At 41.1% G+C, this 21,928-nt stretch overlaps 2 protein-coding genes across 3 annotated transcripts; both read right to left on the bottom strand.

Annotated features, from left to right (window-relative positions):
* Window positions 1-528: 528 nt before the first annotated feature.
* On the bottom strand, window positions 529-6,809 carry LOC140998753 (BOS complex subunit ncln). The gene is made up of 15 exons (XM_073469124.1): window positions 6,665-6,809; window positions 4,957-5,147; window positions 4,617-4,761; window positions 4,435-4,532; window positions 4,277-4,354; window positions 3,427-3,530; window positions 2,988-3,076; window positions 2,732-2,871; window positions 2,469-2,647; window positions 1,723-1,810; window positions 1,559-1,597; window positions 1,025-1,197; window positions 880-933; window positions 721-799; window positions 529-585 (listed from the first exon to the last, which is right to left on the bottom strand). The coding sequence occupies exons 1-15, from the start codon at window positions 6,807-6,809 to the stop codon at window positions 529-531; spliced, it is 1,659 nt and encodes a 552-aa protein (XP_073325225.1).
* A 971-nt stretch (window positions 6,810-7,780) lies between these two features.
* Window positions 7,781-21,620, bottom strand: fam219aa (family with sequence similarity 219 member Aa). 2 transcript variants are annotated; one of them, XM_073469223.1, is made up of 6 exons: window positions 21,395-21,620; window positions 16,205-16,301; window positions 14,287-14,380; window positions 13,542-13,622; window positions 11,604-11,658; window positions 7,781-11,147 (listed from the first exon to the last, which is right to left on the bottom strand). In XM_073469223.1, the coding sequence occupies exons 1-6, from the start codon at window positions 21,452-21,454 to the stop codon at window positions 10,989-10,991; spliced, it is 546 nt and encodes a 181-aa protein (XP_073325324.1). In that variant the 5' UTR covers window positions 21,455-21,620; the 3' UTR covers window positions 7,781-10,988. The 2 variants fall into 2 exon arrangements, with proteins under 2 accessions (XP_073325324.1, XP_073325322.1); XM_073469221.1 differs by having other exon boundaries at window positions 10,289-11,147; window positions 11,483-11,658; window positions 21,395-21,539.
* Window positions 21,621-21,928: the final 308 nt, after the last annotated feature.

Below are 21,928 nucleotides of genomic sequence, written 5' to 3'. Positions count from 1 at the left end.
GCATCAATAATTCACCAAGCGCTGTAGGGTGCCTTTGTGTCTCCACTGCTCCCTCTGAGTTCTCTGTGACAGGAACTGGCTGTTCATCTCGCTGCAGTGGCTGGGCCTTGTTTGACAGCCATGTTAAGCCCAGTCAAATCCATGTCAACAGATGCAGAGCAGAGGACAGGGGGAATCATAGCAATGATGTGGCAGGAACGTCCTTCACGGCTGCTCAAATCAAATCCTATCTCTAGCTCGTGTTCCCTTCTGCAGCACACTTTGATGCGAGGAAAATCCCGAACGTCTCTTTTTATTTGTTTCATTTACAATACAATGGATTTATGAATAATGAAAGGTACAAAAATCTTTTAAACAATATACATTTCACAGCAAATACACACTGTATAAGACGTGCACATGAGCAGTCTGGGCAGATTCTTGTTGCAACGCTTTCATGTCCTGCGCAGGCTGTGTAGCATAAGTCCATCATGTGCAGTGCAGACTTCAAAGCCCTTGTCATCATACACTCGGTGTGCACAGTCTTATTTACTGGTGCTTGGATTTCACTGCTGCTTTGAGCTTTGTGTAGAGATAGCCGAAATTCTGGAAGACAGAGCAAACAGATACTGTAAGAAAACAAACCCAATACATCAACCTGCCAGCGCTTTGAAAGTATTCGACAACATCCAAGGTAATGCAATACAATATGAATGATGTATAAAAGGTGCATTAACAAACCTGAATGGCATAGTAAACAATCCCCAGATAACCAGCAATGCAGCCGCCAAGGAACAGATCAAAGGCTGCAGGCTTCACTCTGGAATAAAAAGTGTCATTGTCCAAGTGTCTATTGAAATTTACCACATGCACAAACTGCATAAGAACACAGATATTTACCTGTACATAACTATTGGTTGGTTCATTTGATCAAAAAAGGTAATATCAGGGTCCCTGTATGAAGAAATATAGATGATTAATTGTTGTATTTCTTTCCTACAGTACAACTGAGGACATAGGAGAGGCTTCTTTCACCATGTGTTACCTCTTGTCCTGTCGGAAAGTGTGTCTGTGAACCTGCTGCAGGTAACGTTTGAACTCGTGTTCCAGCGAGTTGACCAGCAGGATGTGACTGGGCTCCTTATCCAGCAGCTGGGTGGCCCGAGGGACTGATGTGAGGAAGGACATCAGACTGGACATGCGGCCGTCATGAAAGTCCTGCGTCAGGGTTAAGACGTGGATTTAAGGAAAGGAGCATGTAGGAAACGTCTCATGTGCCAAAACTAAAATATAAAAGTCATTGTATCTCAAGGAGTGCCAACATTTATCACTGAAATCCAGACATCAAGCTGAACCTAAAATACAAAACTTTCTACATTTTAAACCCTTTACAGTCCAAATACACTCAAACAAATGATTTTATCAAATGCTCCCAGTATTCAAATGAATCAAATTAACAAGCAAAGGTTATTACTAAGACTCAGGCCTCAAGACACAAACACATTCTGCAATTCCTGTAAAGTAACACCAGAGGTCAGCATTTATCTTTGCATATTGATCAAAATAACTGGGAACTTACCATCTGGCCCTTAAAGACCTGCACATCTTTTGGCGTGCCCTTGTAGAAGGTTAAAAAAGATGAGACACACGTTAAAATCTTGACGAAAAAATAAATAAATAAATGATGAGAACCACAGTTTCAGTATTCGGACACATGCACTCTGTTTCCATGCATTTAGCTACCTTGTCAGAGAGATTGTACATGTAACGTGCCAGTGCTTCAGCTATGATTACGCCATTGCGCTTTAGTTTCCTGAAGTCCACTTGTGACCTGTGAGAAGATACAAGACGGATGGTAAATTGACTGTATTTATATAGAGCTTCTGTAGTCTTACCAACCACTCAACCCACAAGTTAGCAATCACACACATTCATACACTGGTGACAGAGGCTAGCATCAGGAGCAATAACCATTCATACACACACTCACACACCAGTGGAAGAGCCACCAGGATTTGGGGTGTGGACATGTCAACTGCAGGGGCGAGGGATCGAACCACCAACCCTCCTATTAGTAAACAACTGCTCTACCTGCTGAGTCACAGCAGCTCTGTATCACTTGATTGTGTAATTCCTAACAAAATTACAATGTGATTGCTTCAGTGTGATGGCTGAAGCCTTGTGCACTTGTTCTGGGGATCGAACCGGCAGCCTTGTGAATGGTAGTCAACCTGCTCAACCACTCAGTTCACTGCCACCACTACCATCTCATATCATCGCATAGTTAACAAAGCCTTTGAGGACATAGTCATGTAGTCAATCACACAATAAATGTAGTATAGTACAATTTATTTCAATGAATGTTACTGTGCAATTTCAACTAGCTATTTTTGTGGTTACTTTGTAAATTAGGACCCCAGGAACACTAGCAATCACTTTGTGGAAGCTAATGTGGATCCAATAAAGAATGAACAGAATCTGGAGCCTACATGGTGTCCAGCATGGAGCCACGGAGCTCAGATTTGGGGTCTTCCAGGTGAGACAGAGTGAAACTGGGTATCCTGCGCAGGCTGTAGCGCTCATGCTCCCAGGCCACTGTGGACTCCACAAGATTGATCTTCTTATGGACCAGTCCCACCCTCACCCAGGGAAATCTGTAGGTAACCACCTGGAGGAGGGATCACAAATTTAAATTCATAAGGACTAACATAAGTCTACTCCATATTTTGCAACTGGCAGTAGAGCTTGTTACCTCCTCCAGCTGCTGAATGAAAGCATGTATGGGAGTGTCAGGTTTAGGAGGGCGGGACACGTGCATGTACAGCTCATCACTGTTGGCCAGTGTGTCCAAACACAGAACAAATGCCACATTGTCGTGGAGAAGGCTGGACTCTGGAGAGGAAAAGTTTGGATGAAATGCATCAAGCTGGGCTGCTCATATTCAGATATGTTAGTACTGTTTGGCACAGGATAGGCCCCAAATCCCAAACGCTTGAAGAAAAACTCACCAGCATGGTCCAGATTCTCTTCAATCCATCTCTTTGTGCCAAGGAAATTGTATTTTCCTCCTCCGGTTAAGGAGAACATTAAATTATATCTAAAAGACCAAAAGGAAATCTCACATCAAATATTTTATTCATGATAAACCCAATTCTATAATATGATTTGTACCAAAAAACATGAGTCAGTCTGAAGATAACGAGATAAGCAGACATTTGTTTATCTAGCAGTATCCTCCTAAACAGATGGTGATCGTCTACAGATGTCTTGAGAATGGGACTAGGTTAGATTTGTTATTTTCTGACTATTACTTTCTTCACTCATAATAAAATTGCATGTTGTCATAGTTACTTACATTTCAGCATTACTGGCTGCTTTGGATACATGACCAAATAGCATACGTTTGGTTATGTTAAAAAGTCCTTCTATGTGGGAATTATAACTCACGGTGGTCTGGTGCTTGGGCTGCTAAAAAGCTTCTGGAAGAGACGTGCCAGCTCCAGCAGGATGGTGACCCCACTGCCATTAGAGTCTGCTCCATACGACAACCACTGTGTAACACACACACACACACACACACACACACACACACACACACAAAAAACATGCATGAATATAGTATTATTATAGTGCAAGCAGGGCCGGATCAAATGGATACATTCGCTGGGCAGACTGTATTTTTGCCCCCCCCTACACACACATTTTGATATCTAGTAAATAACCCCAAAAATATAATTATTATTTAATCTATTATTTAAAAATGTAGTTAGGCTTACACAAGCATATCACTTAATATTGTTGTATTCATATGTCATTGATTAGTAACCGTTCTCTACGAAAAGTAAAGCCCTACATTGTATATATTTAGTTTATATGCATGTTATATTTGAATGTCTTTACTTATTCAGATGTTAATATTTAAATACAATTAAATAAATGATAAATAAGGTAAAACAACAATGACCTTAACGCTAACATTGTGTATGTTTTAAAAAATGAATAAATATATAAACATTGAAATAAAGTTTTAAGTCAGGGATTTTTTTTGTTTTAGAATTTTATGTCTATAAAATATGTGAAACATTATTTTATGTAGGTAGTTGATGTTCCTTGCCCCTCTCTCTGGGCCCCCTAGTGGCAAAGAGGCCCTAGACATGTACCTAGAATGCCTGTGCCAAGATCCAGGCCTCAGTGCCAGAGTGCAGAGGCTGTAATTTTTGTCTCCGCGTGGTAGAGCTTTGGAACCTGTGGCTAACACATGTTTCATGAAGCGTTTCATCAGTTTTATGTAGCTCACCGGTGCCAGCCCATAGGAATCATAGTGGGCAGTGATGACGATAGTGGGCACATCCTCTCCTGCACCAGGGAGCACTCCCTGAAATAAACATTAGCGATTATATAGTGCAGGACTGAGGAGCCAAAGTAATCAGGTTTGTCTGAAATACAAAATCTCACCTCCAGTGCAACTATGGTGTTGTCAGTGATGGCTTTAATAGGGACATTGTTGCTCACTAGGATCTGAAAGGCCGTAGCTGTGACCATGCTTCGAAGGACTGCCAACAGTGAAAGCGTACAAAGTAAACATGCTGTTGTTTTTAATGTAAATGTAGATCCATGTTTCATCTTGCTCCTCTCACCTCTGATGAATATAGATGAGGTCCTGGTGGCTGCAGCTTGCTTAACCTCCTCATACATGTAAAGCAGCTGCTCATCCTCAGGCGCCACGTACACCGGCATGAGAGTCTCCTTCAGCAAGGCTTCACTCTCACCCACCATGAAGGACTGAGAGGGAAAAAGAGATATCATTTCACAAGGCACAAATCATTAATATTCTTTTTCTCATAACACAAGCTGTTACATAATACTCTGGAGCACTTGGATAAGATTATATTCAGAAACTCTTAATAGTGTCTGATGTCATTTTTTCCTTGTTGCCTTGCAGCAGGTCCTGGAGCACACCGTCTGATGACTTGTTACCTGTAAGGTGTCATGGGGGACACCAGTGATATTTTTGGGCAGCAGGATCAGAACAGCAGCAGCGTTTTGCCTCTGGGCCTCGAGGTATTTCTCAGTGGTGAAGTCCAGCACCTTCATGATGACACAGCGGCGGGTCAGCACCGGCTCGTCGGCTGAGCGTGCCTCGGCCACCACAATGGCTCCACGGCAACCTGAGCAAACACAAAAATACACTCAAACTTCATGATGAAACTTTTCTCCACTAGATTGTGGTTTGAAATAATGTCATTTTTGCTCCACTACTCTTATCTGACCGCTAGATTAGAATTATTAGAATTAATTTTTTTTAAATCATGATTTTACATATAGGATAGATGTTACATAAATGCATCAGTAATTATCCAACCCTACAATAGGCCGACATATAATATTTTGCACTCTGAATGAATCTCTGGATAATACAAAGTGTAATATGTGTTAATACAGTACGGAAATTTTAACCTTTTCATTTTCTTTGCTAGACTCAGCTCTTCATGTTGATGGATCTGTCCCTGAAGATAGGACCGACATCTACAGTTTTAGAAGATTTACTTAAAAGCACTAAATAATATGTGTGAAGTTAGTGAAAGTACCAATACAACAGTGTAAATAGAACCAATGAGAAGTCTTGTATTCAGAGTCCTACTTATGTAAAAGTATAGAAGCATTATCAGCTAAATTAAATTTAAGTTTTGAAAGTAATAGTGCTCAGTCAGCAGAAAAAGGGACTTCGGCTGATATCTATGACATTAAAAAATTGCAATTAACAAAGTTATGCGCCACAAATTTATATTAATTTTTCAGACCTTCCTCTGACCTTTGCTTTTTGGGAAATATTGGATAATTTTATCTATTTGGGCCTTACACAGTTATTCAAAGGAAACCACCAGAGAAGTTAGAGGGGAAATCTCTCTTTAACACCCCAACTATACACTGCTTTGGAATGAGGGGTCACAAGCCAAAAAGGTTGGGATACTAGTTTGATCTTTAATAATACATTGTAATTTATAAGATTATTGTTTGTTGTTGGGTGTAAAATGTGGATCTATAGTCTATAAGTGGTAACTATAAGCTGTCAGATAAACATAGTTGAGTAAAATGTACAACACTTCTCTTTTGAAATCTTGTGGAGTACAACTATAAAGTAGCATGAAATGGAAATATTCAAGTAAACTACCACAAAACTGTACTCAAGTACAGAGCTTGACTACTGGTATTCATTTGCCACCACTAGAGGTGAGGATTAGCTCTCTTAACCAGCCCAGTTTACATTTCTGCAAACCCCAGATACATTCAAATTTGTATGTATCATAGGCGACGTACCGTTTTTGACATTTCCACAAAAATGTCTCATATCACAGTCACATTACATGTCTTACATTACCTGACTTTCATGTCGGGAGTTAAAGGGGGCAGCAAAGCCAGTGACCGCAGTTCGAGTCTGTGTTTCAACATTTGTAAGTCTGAAGCCACTGGATATAAATTCCAGCTGCGTTTGTGTTGACAAAACACCTCTTTAAGCTATAACATGATGTTACCAAGTGGGTTTTGTGCCTAAACCTAACCAGACGAGTGTTGTTATAACATAAGAAATGTAAAGTTGCAACATAAAGAAATATAGATTTTATCTTATCTGCAGAAACATACTTTGCCAACATTTATTTTGGCAACTGGGTTGCTCTGAACTTACCATGCTTCTGTTGTACCAAGTTGTACTGCTGCATCCTGTAGGCAGTAAACTCATAGGAGGACACAGCAGGAAGAGCAGAGCCGTGCAGACTCTGGACACAGAGCAGCAGCAGAACGGCGGCTACACTCACATCTCTCGGTGACATGATGTCACGTCCTGCCTCGCTTTTGCTATAGTTTCAATCTACGAAGGAAGACTAATGTTACAATCACTTCGTACAAGGCCAGGCAGTCTACTAGTATCATACTGGGCATGGAAGTTTTCCTCACCTCTCTCCTCGGAGTCCTGTGTCATGAGCTCTTCTTACTATGTCTTCCTCAACTTCACTGCTACTGCTTACAGCGTGGACACAAACTAAGGCTTCTTCTGTAGGTAAGCCACCATTCACCATCTGCTCCCAAGGGATCAACTCAAGGCTAATCACAAATACCCAACCCCCCACCCCTCACACTCACTACTCCTCTTTCTATCATCTATCCATCTATCTCTCTATCTAGCCATCCCTCCTCCTCCTCATCCTCTCTTTCCTGGCTGCAGTGTTACACCCATTCACTCCAGTAGGTAATCACATATCTCCAGCAGAGACTGTGTGGGAGGCAGGCAAACTGTTTCATACAGCAGCTATTTGCTTCGTCTCCTGCAGAGACAACAGTTTGGAGAGACTGAGGCTTTACAGAGCCTTCATGCCTCTAATCATTGTGTCTGAAACATGTAACATACTGTTTTAAAGAAATGTCTGTAAAAGGTATTATTAAAGGTGCAATACGTAAGAATTGCATTCATATTCTCAACAATTAGGAGCAGCACATCACCAGAGTGACTGCTAACTGCTGCTAACTGTACTCTGTTTATACATCCTTGACTGTAGCTACAGTTAGCTCATTAGCTCAGTTAGCCGTGCAGCTAACCAGGCTACTAGGGGAGTGTCGGTATACATTGCTGAGCACAGGAGCTTTGGACCGCGGGGCGAAAGAGTCTTACAGGCCAGCATGCTGACTTCAGGAGATTCTGTATCTCTGTAACACATTACACAGACGTCTATGACACAACATCAATATCTGAAATTCTTACACGTTGCACCTTTAAAAATGATAGAAAGACGTGGCACAGTCAAACTTGAGATATCTAATATTTATTTTTTGATATGTTGCACTATACACGGAACTTTGAACACTGTTAAAATCTAAATGGAACCAGTTCACAATCATCATAATAAGCACCTGACAAATAAAAAGCATCTGTCTGCATATGAATTACTTCCCATTCTTGAAAAATAAATTAAAAAAACGCACAACTGCAAATAAATAGCTTATCTGTTACAATGCATTACTTTAGACTCCCCAAGTGAGACGACATTGGCCAGAAGTAGTGCACTCAATAGGACCTGTGTGTGAATCTATTAGGATGTTAATGATAGAAATAAAAAAAGAAAAGAAATCAGCACCAGTCAATCACACAGTCAGTCCCTCAGTGTTAATGTTAACTGAACACAGCTACAGGTATCAGTGACATATTACCTGACCTTCTTCGTTCTACCTAATGCAAGTCATTTAATTATCTACACACATGGCACCGTATTTGCAAATGAAATGTTATTTTTTTAAGCTTGTTTACTCTTGTGACTCAAATGCTGTAGAAACATTGAGGCTATATCAGATATATCAGTGACGAGAGAAGTTAATAGTCAGAAATAACATCTTGTTTTCTCTTTCCCAGTAGGTTTTAGTTCCGTTCACTCTCCACATACGACACAAACATGTCCTTTCTTTACCACACGCTCTCTGAACAAGACTCTCAAGAGATGCAGTCATTTGAAGTCTTACATATCACACTGTATCACCATTCAGTGACTTACATAAGTTTTGCTGTATGGATTTTCATAAAAATGCAAAAGCTCAACAAAATAAGAAGCGCATCAGTTACGAAAGATAAACGCAAAGTTTCCCCAAAACACTGCGACATATCCACAGAGATAATCAAAAAGAGACTGTTGAGAGTCGATGCACAGAGTATTTCAGAAGTAACTTCACATCTTTATCTGAAATCCTGTGTACAAAAGTCAACAGAATATTCTGAATGTTACCATGAGAGTGTAAAATGCACACATGCTTCAGGATCAGTGGCGGACTCAGGATGTTTGAGGGGCAGACACTTTCAAAGCATTTTTTTCAAACATGGAGATTGCCCCGCCTGCTCCCCCCTACCTGAGTCCACCAGTGAGCGGGATCAAGTTTAAAGTTATTTTAAAGAATGAAGAATGCTTTTCAGGTGTCATACTAGTCAAAATATGCACAATCAGTGAGTATTTTACATTTTACAAACTCTCATTGTTACTGTGTTTTTGGGAAACTCAGCCTGATCTTCCACTGTCATTTGTTGCGGAGCAGATTCACATTCCAGCCCAGTCACCACGATAAAACGTTGACAGTTAACATTTCTGCAAACCACCGATTCACATTTGTACAAGTCATCAGCTGCGTACCATCAGCTGCGTACCGTCAGCTGCGTACCATACCACATCATGTTCACTGACTTTCACATTGGGAGGTGGAGGTAACGATGGTGGAGTTAGTGGCGAGAAGGCTGCAAAGCCAGTAATGGCCGTTCAAGGCTGCGTTTCAACATTTCTAAGTGTGACACTGCTGGATATTTTTAAAAGGGGACATTGGGATCATTTCCAGCTTTGTTTGGGTTGAACAAAGCAGGTATTTTAATAGTTTCCATAGTTTGCAGAAACGTACACTGCCAACATTTATTCTGGTGGTTGGGTTGCACTTGAAGGTGACTTTTATGTCTGTAAAGCTCTACAGAGGTCTTCAGAGTGATGTAAACATGACAAATAAACAGTATTCTTTCAGTTACAGCAATCACTATTTCCTTTTTAACATCATGGAAAAACATCCATTGGCATGAAGCAGTGACAATACACAGCTGTGTCCGGTGCTACATATACAGTTCTCGTCCCCAAATCAGACAAATTGGCTATATTAAAACTCAAGGGGAATATGCACAAATGTACAGCCATACAAAACAAACACACTGACAACTAAACCTAAAAGAAAGGAAAGCTTTTTATACTTTCCTTGGTTTGTATTAAAAAACAAAACAAAACAGAAATCCCCTTTCATTTCCATCCAGGCGATATGGAATCACTTTACAGACATTCTTCAGAACCAAAAGTGCACAACTTTCTATGTATCTGCACGTATTCTACGCCGTTTATCAATTCATGTATTCTTTTGTAGCCACATTCACTGGTGGTGACCGCCTTCGAGATCCACTTAAACATCCACTCATGTCGGGGACAAAAACAAAGAATTACACACCAACTCATGAACTGTTTCTCTATATCTACTGATATTACAGCAGGTGAACCTAAATGTGACTAACTTGATGTTGTTCAAAGCACGCCTCACATAATGTCTCATCGGCACAAGGATGTGATCAGGGGTCAATAAAAACTGAGAAATTATCTGCACAGGCTGGTCATCAGGACACAGTGTTAACAGGCAACATGCAAAACTATTTGTTTTCAGCTTCTTTTAACTGAATGTGAAACAATCGAGCAGTACAACCTTGGTGTAACAGACAAACTTTAAATAAAAGGAAATCTTGGACATGAGATCTTAGTGTAAGCATTAGTGTTTTATCAGCAGCTGGATGGTTGAGCACTACTCTTGTGGACATATTTAGACACACACACATCTTTTTCATGTTTGACACGTATACACAGGAAGATGAAGCAGACCGGCTGAAAGAAATGAGAGAGAGAAAACAAATGGCCACTATAAAACCTCCAATTTCCTCTCGTTCATCGACCATCAATGACACACCAGCAGAAGAAGATTCCACGGATGATGCACTGATGTTATGGTAATGTTCCCTTGTCACCATTTCAGGTGTTTTGGTTGAATCGTTCCGTTTCTGTTCTTCCACCATGTCGCACAATCCTTCACGGTCCTTGTAAACCAAAAATATCCACAAGCATGAGATGGAAGTCAAATGAAGGAGAAGCAAAAGTAACATGTTTTCCTCAGAGGTAATGTTTCTGCCATCAGTCGAGTCCTTCGCTAAACCAACAATGCAGAAGTAAGATGCACAGATCCTACCATAGGAGGAACGTGCACGGATACTGTACATATTGACTCTTTTCTCAAGACTTGACCCATCTCCATTACTTATTTTAGCATTTAGAAACCCTTGTTTTCCCTTTGTGCCATTGCCAGCCGATAGTTCTTCCTCCCTGCTGCCACTCTGGTCGGTGGTTGGCCTCAGTGCAGGTGGCAGGCAGGAGATTTTTTTGGGGGGTGGGGGGTTAATGGTGCTACTGGATTTGACAGGCCGTGGAGGGAGCAGCCTGGCAGCACATGCAGGTGGGGTTGACCGCTTTTGGGGGGATCAGATCCAGGTCCTCGTCATCCGGGATCTCATCGAGCCGGTACCCATCCTTCAGGAGCTGGATGTTCAGGTCCTGGTTGATCTGCTGTAGCAGCAAAGCAGAGGAGATCAGCATCAGCAGGAGCTTCAGGACAATTTCGACAAACTCTTAAGCTAGAAACGACCTTGTTAGTTAAATTAGTTATTACGTTGGATCTAAAAATATTATTGAAAGTGTTCAAGAACATGGTGATCCAAATCAATCAAATTTTACAGAAACAAAAAAAACAGGAAAATGGAGTACAGTCAGGTTATTGGTGGAAATGGAGTGAGGTAAGAAGCAAAAACAAACTCTAAGAGGAAGAAAGGAACAGGAATTTGGATGAGAATTATGGATAAATATTTACACAAGACTGTGACTGTGAATGGGTGCACATATACCTGGTGTGGGTGGTGTGACAATGGAACTGGGTGTTCGGGTGGTGATGATTGTGGATTCACCAAATGACGCTGTGAAACAGTATAATGTGTGTATAGATACCTGGTCCCTCAGACATCTCACCTCGGCTGAGGAGTATCCTGATGAGGAGTATCTGGACATGTCGAAGTCATCGTCACTGAAAAACAGAAGACATCAGCAGTTAGACACGACAGTCTCAAACGGGGAGGGTCGAAGTAAAAGTAACCGAGGGTGGACGAGCAATGTACTGTTGTCTGCACAATTTTAAAAATGGGTCTGAGTTTGTGTAGGGATTTTCCGAACAACTAATATCCCAGATGTTTAAGAAAAGTTTAAAAGGTGCACTATGTAGTTTTAGGGAAGAAATTTTAACTCAGAAAGTTAACATTTGCAATCTTAATGAGGCAATAATACAAACTCTGAAATATGTATTTGATATCTTTACATAAAACATCTGTGACACAACAGTTAGCCAGCGTTGCTAACGTTAGCAATGGATGCTCGTCATTTATAAAGCAACATTTCATCAGGAGGACATGACATTTCAGTGCTCATTATGTCAATAAGTCATTTAAATATGTAGGTTTATAAAATAATATAATAATCATAATAAGTTTAACTGACCACTATTTCAGGTGCAGACTAGTGAAGCTATCAACGTTCAACCAACTGGAAGACTAATCGCACACATGCCAAAACTGAAATATCCTGACTTTTAGATCAAGTATCAGTCAAATGTAAAAATAAATAAATAAATAAAATGCCGGATCCTGCATTTCCCATAATGCAACTCTGTAAGATTTTTTTGTTCTACGCATCCTGCCTGGTAAACACCCACGTCTTAGGTAAAGGTGCAATATGAAGGATATTTAGTTTAACACATTCAACAATGAAGTAAAATGATCACAAGAATTTGAAGAAATTACAGTTATGATGCTGTGTTGCAGAGATAGCTACTGAAGTTAGCATGCTAACCAGCTAGTGATAATCGATAGTAAACAACATATAGACTTCTCTGGTGCTCTGAGCTCCCAGTACAAGCAGAGTCAGCTAATAGGACGACAAGATGAATGGGTAACCGAGCTTATGAGCTAATGGCAGATACAGTTAGCAGCAGTCATAGGTCACTCTGATGGTATTAGCCTATACTCCTCATGCAATTTTAAAAAGTTCCAGTATTAGTTAGAGGTTGTATCTCTTATTTGATGTCACAGATTAGTAAACATGAAGTGGTGACACTTCCAAGGATTTGATTTGATTTCATATTCTAACCCACAGAGACAATCTGCTGCGACTGCCTGTAATAATGAGGCTGGATGAACAGACATACTGTAGCGCATATTAAATAACAAACGGTACGCTGACAACCTTTTCCACACAAAATATGATCCAAGGAGTGGTAATATCATGCTAATGCTAGCAAGCTAACAGTTTTTTTCCCCCTCCAAATGAGTAATCTGACTTTTCACACACTGTACACAGACAGAACAGAGCGACAGTGTGCTGAAGCTGTGCACGTGAATCTAAAATGTGGACAACGAACAAAGACCGTCATGTGTAGTCATGAGTCAGAAAGCTTGTCAGAGGGTGTGTATGATGCAATACATGCTATGAGCTCGGATTGGCTTCCAGTGTGCTCATTTCACATGAGAGTGTTTTCCCCCCATGTCGCGGCGTACAGAGGGCACAAAGGCTGGGGACTCATCTGTGACAAATACAGACCTGCTGGTATGGGGTGGAAGCGTGCACTCCCTCTGAGCTGCTTTTCCCCGTCCAAATCCTCACCTCCCTATCCTCTAATCCTGCGCCCTGGGAGAGGCTTTGCCCCTTTTTAGGATCCCTTCTGTTAAGAACTCTCTCAAGTTACTCTATGGATTAATGTACCATCATGACAGAGTGAGACCTACAAAAACTAAAAGTTAGCATTTTTTCCCCTTTTTTTCCGCTCCTTTTAGGTCAGCCTGTCATGTTTGCTCTTCTGGCTGTGTCGTATTTTAGTGTTATAGAACTTCTTATGAAGAAACTGAAGATAGTACATACCTGTCAGTGTCCAGTGCCACAAGGGGCTTCTCATCTGGGCTCTGGTCTAAAGAGGAGTAGCCTTTGTTTGGCACCACCAACCTAAAGATGAGCACAGAAAACAAGACAAAACACAAGGAGAACACACACAGGAGACAAAACTTGAAAAAGTGTTCAGCACCCACAAACATATTTCAGAACATTTTACGTCATGGAGGAAGTGAAATAATGAGATGTAAAACAGCCGCACACAAAATAGGATAACTGTCCCGAGTATGGCGCTCTCCCTACAGGCCACAAAGAAAACAAAAATTGGGGCTAATCTGTAGCAGTCAGACTGCAGGCGTTGCCAGATTATCTTCCCCCCTCAGAGACTCGGGGTCCAGACCAGTCGGTAGCCTTTCTTACATTTCCACTAATCCACTGGGGAGTGGGATTAGACAGATGAGCCAGTTGTCAATACTGTGGGTTGCATTGGCTTTATGTTCAGCACGCTGACTCTTTTATCAGCATTCACACTCACAAAAACATCCAATTCCCCCTCCTCTAAAAAGCCTTGTTGTCTGTGTGGCTGTAATATTAGGAAGTCTGATGGCGTCCCGAGCAGGCTGGCAGTGAAGAACGCATTCAGTAGCGGGACGACATTGAAGGTGGAGTAGAGGTTACAGAAACATACTGCGCGAGATGCTAATCGAGGGAGAGTTTAACATCTGTGCTTGTGCTGGACATCATAACTGAGAAACAAACAGGCAGTGGAAGCTGTTACCTTGTCCTGGCATTCTTCTTGGGTTGTTGATTGACAGGACTTCCCACGGTGCCATTCTTCACTGATCCCTTCCTGGCAAGGTCCCTCTGTTTCTCTGGGAAAACACAGGATGTGAGTTCATCAATAAATGCATCAATAAATGTCAACATCATGACCACCAATTGTAGATTTATAGGTTTTTGTTTCTTGAAAAAAGACTTCTAGTTATCTGTGATACCAGTGCTTTACAGTATACAGCCGGCATAGAAGTGAAAGTGACTTAAATATGGCCTCTGATGGCGGTGATGGTTGGAAATTCTTGCGTTGTTGCAGCATTTAGTCAGTGAGTCTTCATTAGCAAATACATATATGGATAAAAACCATGAAAATATGGTGTTTTCTAACAATAGGGATTATACAGTTGAATGCTAATCTCTTGGCCCTTTCACACTGGACAAAAAAACATTAATACCCGCTAACATCTGGCTTTTGTCTGCAATGTCAGTGTACATAATCGGCATTTACTCCCGCAGCAACTGATCTGCAGTAGTCACGGGTATGTATCGGCTCCAGCTTCGATCGGCTGTGATGAAAACGCAACATCCGGGTGAACGCGCTAATATTTGCCCCTCTTCAGGCGCGATGCTTTGACGTCTGTTGAAGATTATCCCGTTGGCTTGTCAATACTTTTCCATCCGTCTCTGTTCAAGCAGCACTTTAACATCGTTTAGCCGTTGCTGAGTTTGAAAAATAGACTGTAATGAAATATATTAAGAAGTAACCGCCGTTAGTGGCATCAGTTCTTGTCAGCTGCTTGATCAGTACTGCACATGTGCGACTCTCAACAGAGATGAGAAAGAAGCGAGATGTCTCACTCCTTAGCAACTTCCATTCTCAGCTCCGGAAAAAAAAAATGGTGTGTCTAATTCAGAATTGAACTTTTCTAAAACACGTTTTACTGTCTTCTGGATGTAGTCTGATCTGCTGCTATCTACTGTTCCCTTTTCTGATGCAGTCGTGATGACAAACATGACACACAAGGGGAAAAAAAGAAGAGGGAGGCACACTCGTCTCCTGGCAATGCACGGTAATTTTGGTGCAATGTGATTTTTGAGAGCGTACATGTGGCAAGAAAACCTTCTGGATTTCTCAGATGGTGGAATGTGGACTGTACTTCAGTAAAATTTGGAGGTGCCTGTACTCTACTTGAGTTTCGGCTTTTTGAGCATTATCTCTTTTCTCTCTCGACATGTAGCACCACTTTCAAATATATTTCTGTCTTTCTTCGGCATAGACCGATCAGTTTTATACAAGGGCCATCCTTTCAGTGGTGAAATACTTCTTTAATGAAAGATCTGAGTACTTCCTCCACCACTGGTGCTACTGAGATCTGAGTTCATCTTGAGACCGTTAGTTTCTATTTAAATATGCTTTTGAGGAAGGAATTCTTTGGAAAAACTGAACATTATTTATATATTGACTGGTGAGTTTCAGGAAACAATATTTTCCAGCAGGCTTTTTAAAAACGGAGCCGTTAGGACTACATAAAAATGAGGAATCCTGAGTGCGACAAGGCTTTCTCAGTGCTGTGGCGGCACAATAAAGGAGGCAGCTCAGAAATGTTCCGACACCTCTGACAGTAGAGATAAATTGCAATGCAGGAGAATATTATTTCACTGACGTACAACACCCCTAGTGAATTTCATACCATGCTGGCTATGAATTTATGTTGAACAGACTCTGCTGATCTTGACCTTGTATGGTGGAGTTCAGTAAACACTGCCCACTGTGGTCGCCTGTGACACGTTTATTGTATGTGCTAAATGCATCAAATGCATAGGAGCTTTCCATTATTTGCTTCTGCTTCCTGTTAAACCTTAATAATAGAGGGTGAAGTGAAGTATGTCATTTATTGATGTAGTGTGTTGATTGCTGATACCTATTTGGACTTGCAGGGGTGAGGGCTTGTAGTTCATGGCCACAGTCTCTCCCTTGGTGTCAGGGTCCGCCTCGGAGGTGGAGGAAGCTGCTGGGTCCTAGGAAAACAATGCCACAGTGTAGAGCGTTTTAGCTTTGATACAACCAAATAACAACATTCACAGCATGTGATATTACTTTAGTACAATCTCATACGTATCCCGTCTCTTCATAGATAATCCTTGTTGTGTCACTGCTGCAGTGTTTGCTAATTCACTAGCTGACAGGGATTAAACTTGGACCCAAGCTGTTTTCTGGTAATACACTTCCAAATTAACTTGTACTATACTGCCACTGGGAACCTGGAAAAAAGCAGTCCTGAGGGCACAATCAACTAGGCACCGAGAGCAACCCACTGAGCTATCACCAAGCAAACACAGGCCGGAAAATCTGCTCTTTTTCACAACCTGCTTGTGTCCAATACCCTGGCGAGATTTCCCAAGCCTGTATGTGCGACTATAGCCGGCTGGTTTTGCAGCATCAATAGGCTGCCTATGTCACCGGCTCTGTCTCTTTTATGTGTGAGCGGTGACGGCATGGGGAGGAGGCCGTGGGAGAACAGAGGGGGTTGCTGTTGGAGCCACGGTTTCCCCAGATTGAGAGTGGGGAGCTGGGCCCGCACTTGGCCTGCTTCTGCTGACAGAGCTCCACATTATGTTGATCCTACAGGCCTCCCCTTGTTGCACTCTGAGGGACTCCACGGGCCACATGTGGACGAAAGCGACCACCAGGAGTTTGGCTTCCAATAACTCTGTATTCTCTGCAGAGAAATGGCTGCTATATTTAAAAGGATCCTCCAAAGAGTTAAATAACTGGAGCTGAAACATGGAACTTTACAGCTAAAGCTGAAAATTCAAATAAGCAGCTGCTTTTTCACTGAGATACAGGATGCTACTTGTAATAATATCTTTTAATAATGTAAAATAATTCTGAGAATCAAGGTGTGGAATATCTATGAGACATATAACAGGCCTAGGCATGTTTATACTTCATAAAAACTTGATAAAAGCTGCGTGAAGGGATTACAAAATAAATAGGTCTAGACACAGGTATGCCTGAATCTGTTTTCATCGAACTGCTTTCATGGTATTATTGTGAAATACTTTAAGAATTTAGGCCAATTCCAGGAAACCAATTGAGCTTATCCAATCTCACAGGAGCTTATGAAAAATTCATGAGTATGTAGCAGGGACAGTGCGGAGCTTATTTTGCATATCGCTTTTCATGTCACACATTAAAGAACAAGCTGCCAACAACACTATTTGGTAAAATAGCAGAGTGAAGCACAACATGTTTAGATGTCTTGTTACAAGCAAAATCCGGGACTGCACAATATATTATTATTATTATATCGTAATCGTGATATGCAACTTAACATCGTCTTAGATTTAGGATATCGTTATATATCACGATATAGTGTAAGTGTTGTCTTTTACTGGTTTTAAAGGCTCCATTAACCATATTCACCCAGCGGCCATTTTCTTTTGACGTCATGCTCAAGGTGGGAAGTTCGACTGTAGTAGTGCTGTGTTGCAGATAAACATAGGGAATCTGACAAATCAGTATTATTTCACTGCTTCCAGATTGATCAGCAACTGAAAAAGACCATAGATAGTGAAAATCCGGAGGGACATCGTGCCATTCTTCAATGTTAAACAGCTTCTGTTCGACCAGAATTTAAGCTTCCCACCACCAGGAAAATGGTCGCCGTGTGAACAGGGTCAATTACAGTGAAGTGATGGAATTTTCCGAACTTAAAAGACTCTTCTACTTGTTCTCATACTTGACTGATGATTATCTATCAAAAATCTCCTTGTATTAATATTTTGTGAAAGTATCATTAGTCAACCCTACAATATTGTCGCAATATCGATATCGAAGTATTGGGTCAAAAACATTGTGATATAGGATTTTGTCACCCAGTCATCCTGTAGCATTTGTGAAGTGCTTTTGACAAGATTTCAAAATATCAAGATACGTTTATATAGACAGTGTATATCATGTATCGTGATACAGCCTAAAAATAATGCAAAAATGTTTTAAGTTTATTTCTATCGCCCAGCCCTGGTTTATTATTTCCATCAGAGCAGAAGGCTAACTCTGTCTTGTGACAGACAAGTTACCATTTTCCATTTCCCAACTAATTTGTCATTCATGTCGGTGGTCCAATATGGCCGAACACACATTCAATGGATCCAACAGTCTCATCCTCATCTGGTGATGAAGCACTGTTCACTCAGCTGGAATAATTAATGACAGCTGCAACAGTGAATTCATTACATACACTAGCAGGAGCAATGACAGCACAGTGTGCAGATGAGGTATTCCCGCTGTAACAGGCACAAACATGAGCTCTCTCTGTTCTGCGACAGGCCCGTCCCTTGGATCACTGGGCTAACCCGTTGGATTTTTTTCTTTTTTATCATTCTTGTTTTTCACACTTCCCATCCGCTACAGGAAGATACTGTGATGAAGTAGGGACATATTGTCTGTCAAAGACATCCCTTTGAACATTTTTCAGCAGAGCTAGCTGTGAATAATGAAAGGGATTTTGTATTAAGCTGTCTATGACAGAATCGGCTGCCACTTCTCAAACGTAAGACAGCATATTCACCAATGGCAAGTAGCGGGGAGCCCACGATAAACAAGTTAAAACTCCTCTTAACGAATAGGACATTTTATTATCAGTGTAAAGTTTGGCCCCAAGAAATGCTGGCAAAAGTTCCCAAACCTAAATACATTACAAAAAATGTAGATATGACCTGCTAGATTATTATTCCCTTACTTTGATGAGTAGTCAGTCACAACTAGAGCTTCAACCATTAGTCGATTACCTGATAAGACTGTCAAATTGCCAACTATTTTGATAATTAATTATTTAAATCCTTTTTCAAGCTTCTGAAATGTAAAGATTTGCTGATTTTCTGAGTCACACATGATAGTAAATGAGAGTCTTTGGGTTTTGGACTGTTGGTTGTACAAAAGAAGGATTTTGCAGACATCACTTTGGCATTTTTCAAATCATTTGACTTTTATAGACAAAACAATTAATTGATCAGTCATAAAATAAAAATCTGCAGATTAGTTGATAATAAAAATAGTCATTAGATAACAACAGCTATCTGAAGTGGGCCTATAGTTCCATGTAAATATATACGAGTGCTGACAGCCACTAACAAATGACTAGACCTGACCTGTGACACTTGGCGGTGACACATTGATTTTGATGTATTAAAGTAAAACATGTCCAGTGGCCCTGACCTTCAACATGCACTCACATACACCTACACTCACCCATGGTCTCACACACACAAATGTGTACACACACACACATATATAAATGAAATGACCTCTTAGTTTCATCAGCCTGTCCTCCTGTTAGTGACTCCTTTACTGCCTCTGATGATGAAGAGCCACAAGGTTGCTGACACAGCACAGACACCAAGCGATTGGTGGGATTATACATCATGGCCTCCCACTGGCCAATAGCAGTGTGGACTGATACATCAGGTGACCATTAAAACAGTTGCATGCTATCCTTATTACAATGGCAACTGGGCTGGACTGCAGTCTAAATATGTTGTGAGGCAATCTGTCATAAAAGTAATCGTCTTCAAAGGCCCCAAACTTCATATGAAGGTTAATTAGAAATAACTGACATGTTTATATTTCAATCTAGAGCCTGAAACATCGACCTGATAAGAGACAAACACGTCTACATAAAGCTGCTTAATTTGTGTGAAATTCATTCTGAACAAGGAGGCAGGTGCCGAGTGCATTCATGCGGTTTAGGAATCACAATGAAGTTATTAGCATTAAAATGCACAGCCATGTGCGCCACAGCAACTGTGATCCTGACACAATCAGGTATGGCATAAATACAAAGTGAGGGAGGCAGGAACTGCAAACGACAGGAGGGAGATAATTACACGAGGTGATAAAGAATAAAATATAAAATTTTAGAACCGAAGCTGACCACTGCAGCCACAACCCAAGTATCTCTGATCCAGAAGTATAAAGAAAAATCTCACTGGATGAAACATGAGAGCATCAAATCTTCATAGGGAGAGGCAATTGCTGCTGCATAATAAAGCAGACTTTCTGTACCAGAGAAAGTATGTTCTTTCTGTGATTTCTGCTGGAGTTTAGCCTCAGGGGGAGCAGGCCCGGGGAAGCACGGGTGTGATAATGAACATAAGAAGTTGGAGCTGTGCTTTTGCCTAAAAAGCCCCAGAGGCAAACAAAAAAGGGACAGCTGTTTGAGACTGCTTTGTTTGAAGTGTAGAGAAAGAAAGCCGGCAAATCAGAATCAATAGTCATGAGCTGTATTATCAACTCCAGAGGAAGCGTATGGAATAAGAGCAAGCGGATCAGTTGCTTATTGGTGGCCATGACTTATCATTTTGGATCTCGTCCCATGTGCAGGTTGGGCCTGTATTATAATGGCATTACAACACAGAGAAATGTATGTCATAAACAGTGCGATGGAGAATAGAGCAGAGAAAACATTAATGTCATGATGATTGGCTACTGTATTCTAATTTCACTAGCAGATCTGACACTGTGATAAATCATGGGAGGAGGAGGAGAGACTATTACTATGGGCCTGCTCGGGCTAGTCCTCATCAGGGTTGCAGTCTGCAGTGTCGGTTTTGGACAGAGCTCCTATTCACATGTAGGCTCACAGCTCACACTGCCATTCAGACCCAAATAACACGTCACCAAATGACGAGATGTAAAAACAGCGGGCCGTGTCAGCTATTGATGTAAACAAGCGCATACAGACGTGGATTTAAACAGAAATCGTGATTCTAGTCAAGTGCGTAGTTTATTCATTTGATACGAGAAAGTGTAGGCTCGTTTAATTATTTACTTATGATATGTATTATTAATGTAAGCATTCTATAGAGGGAGATCCACCGCTAGCTGCCTGTCCTTTCATCTATAGAAAATCAATTTACACCCCATCCCAAAGCTCCAGTTTGTGCCGCAGCTGTAGATTGCTATCGGCTAGCTCTCACGCGCAGATTATGTGACACAGCTGTCGCGATAACCCGCACAAACGAGATAAAGAAATGAAAATAAAACAGTGTTGTCGTTTGCATTCAAAGGAACCATTTGAATAATATGTGTTTTTGTTCTGTCCTCTTACCAAAGGCTGTGTCTCTCCGTTGACTGGAGGTACTTGGAACCGGTCGATCTCTTCCATCATTTTGGCAAAGCGTTACAGAAACGACGCAGCAGAGCGAAGACAAACGATGACTTGTGTCTTAACTGTCCCGGTTTATGATGCTCGATTGTCGGGATCCTTCGTTTTTCAGCATGATAGCAGTTCGTTTTCCTCCATCCTGACAGAGGTGACTCGACAGCAAAACAGCAGTACCGCCCCACTTCCGGGTCTATTAAATATTCATGACAAGTCCGTCCAATCACAGAGGAGATCATATTGAAATGCGTAGTGAAGCAAATTCATGTACTGACGGTGAATTTAAATATTTGATTGACATATTTACCCAAGCCTGTACTTAAAAACTGTATTATTATTTTTTTGCTTCCATATATTTGTGTCCGCCCTCATTTGTTTATGTCTTAATATTTTCAGGAAAAACATAGCCACCCTTTCTGCCTTCAGCAATGCAATGTAGCATAGCGATTTCCCTCCTAGCTTTCTGTTTTAATTAGCTTC

The sequence above is a fragment of the Pagrus major genome, chromosome 6 (assembly GCF_040436345.1).
Source record: "Pagrus major chromosome 6, Pma_NU_1.0".
NCBI classification, from domain to species: Eukaryota; Metazoa; Chordata; class Actinopteri; order Spariformes; family Sparidae; genus Pagrus; species Pagrus major.
The sequence above is the reverse complement of the archived record's forward strand: the minus strand, read 5'-3'. Positions and strand labels throughout refer to the sequence as shown.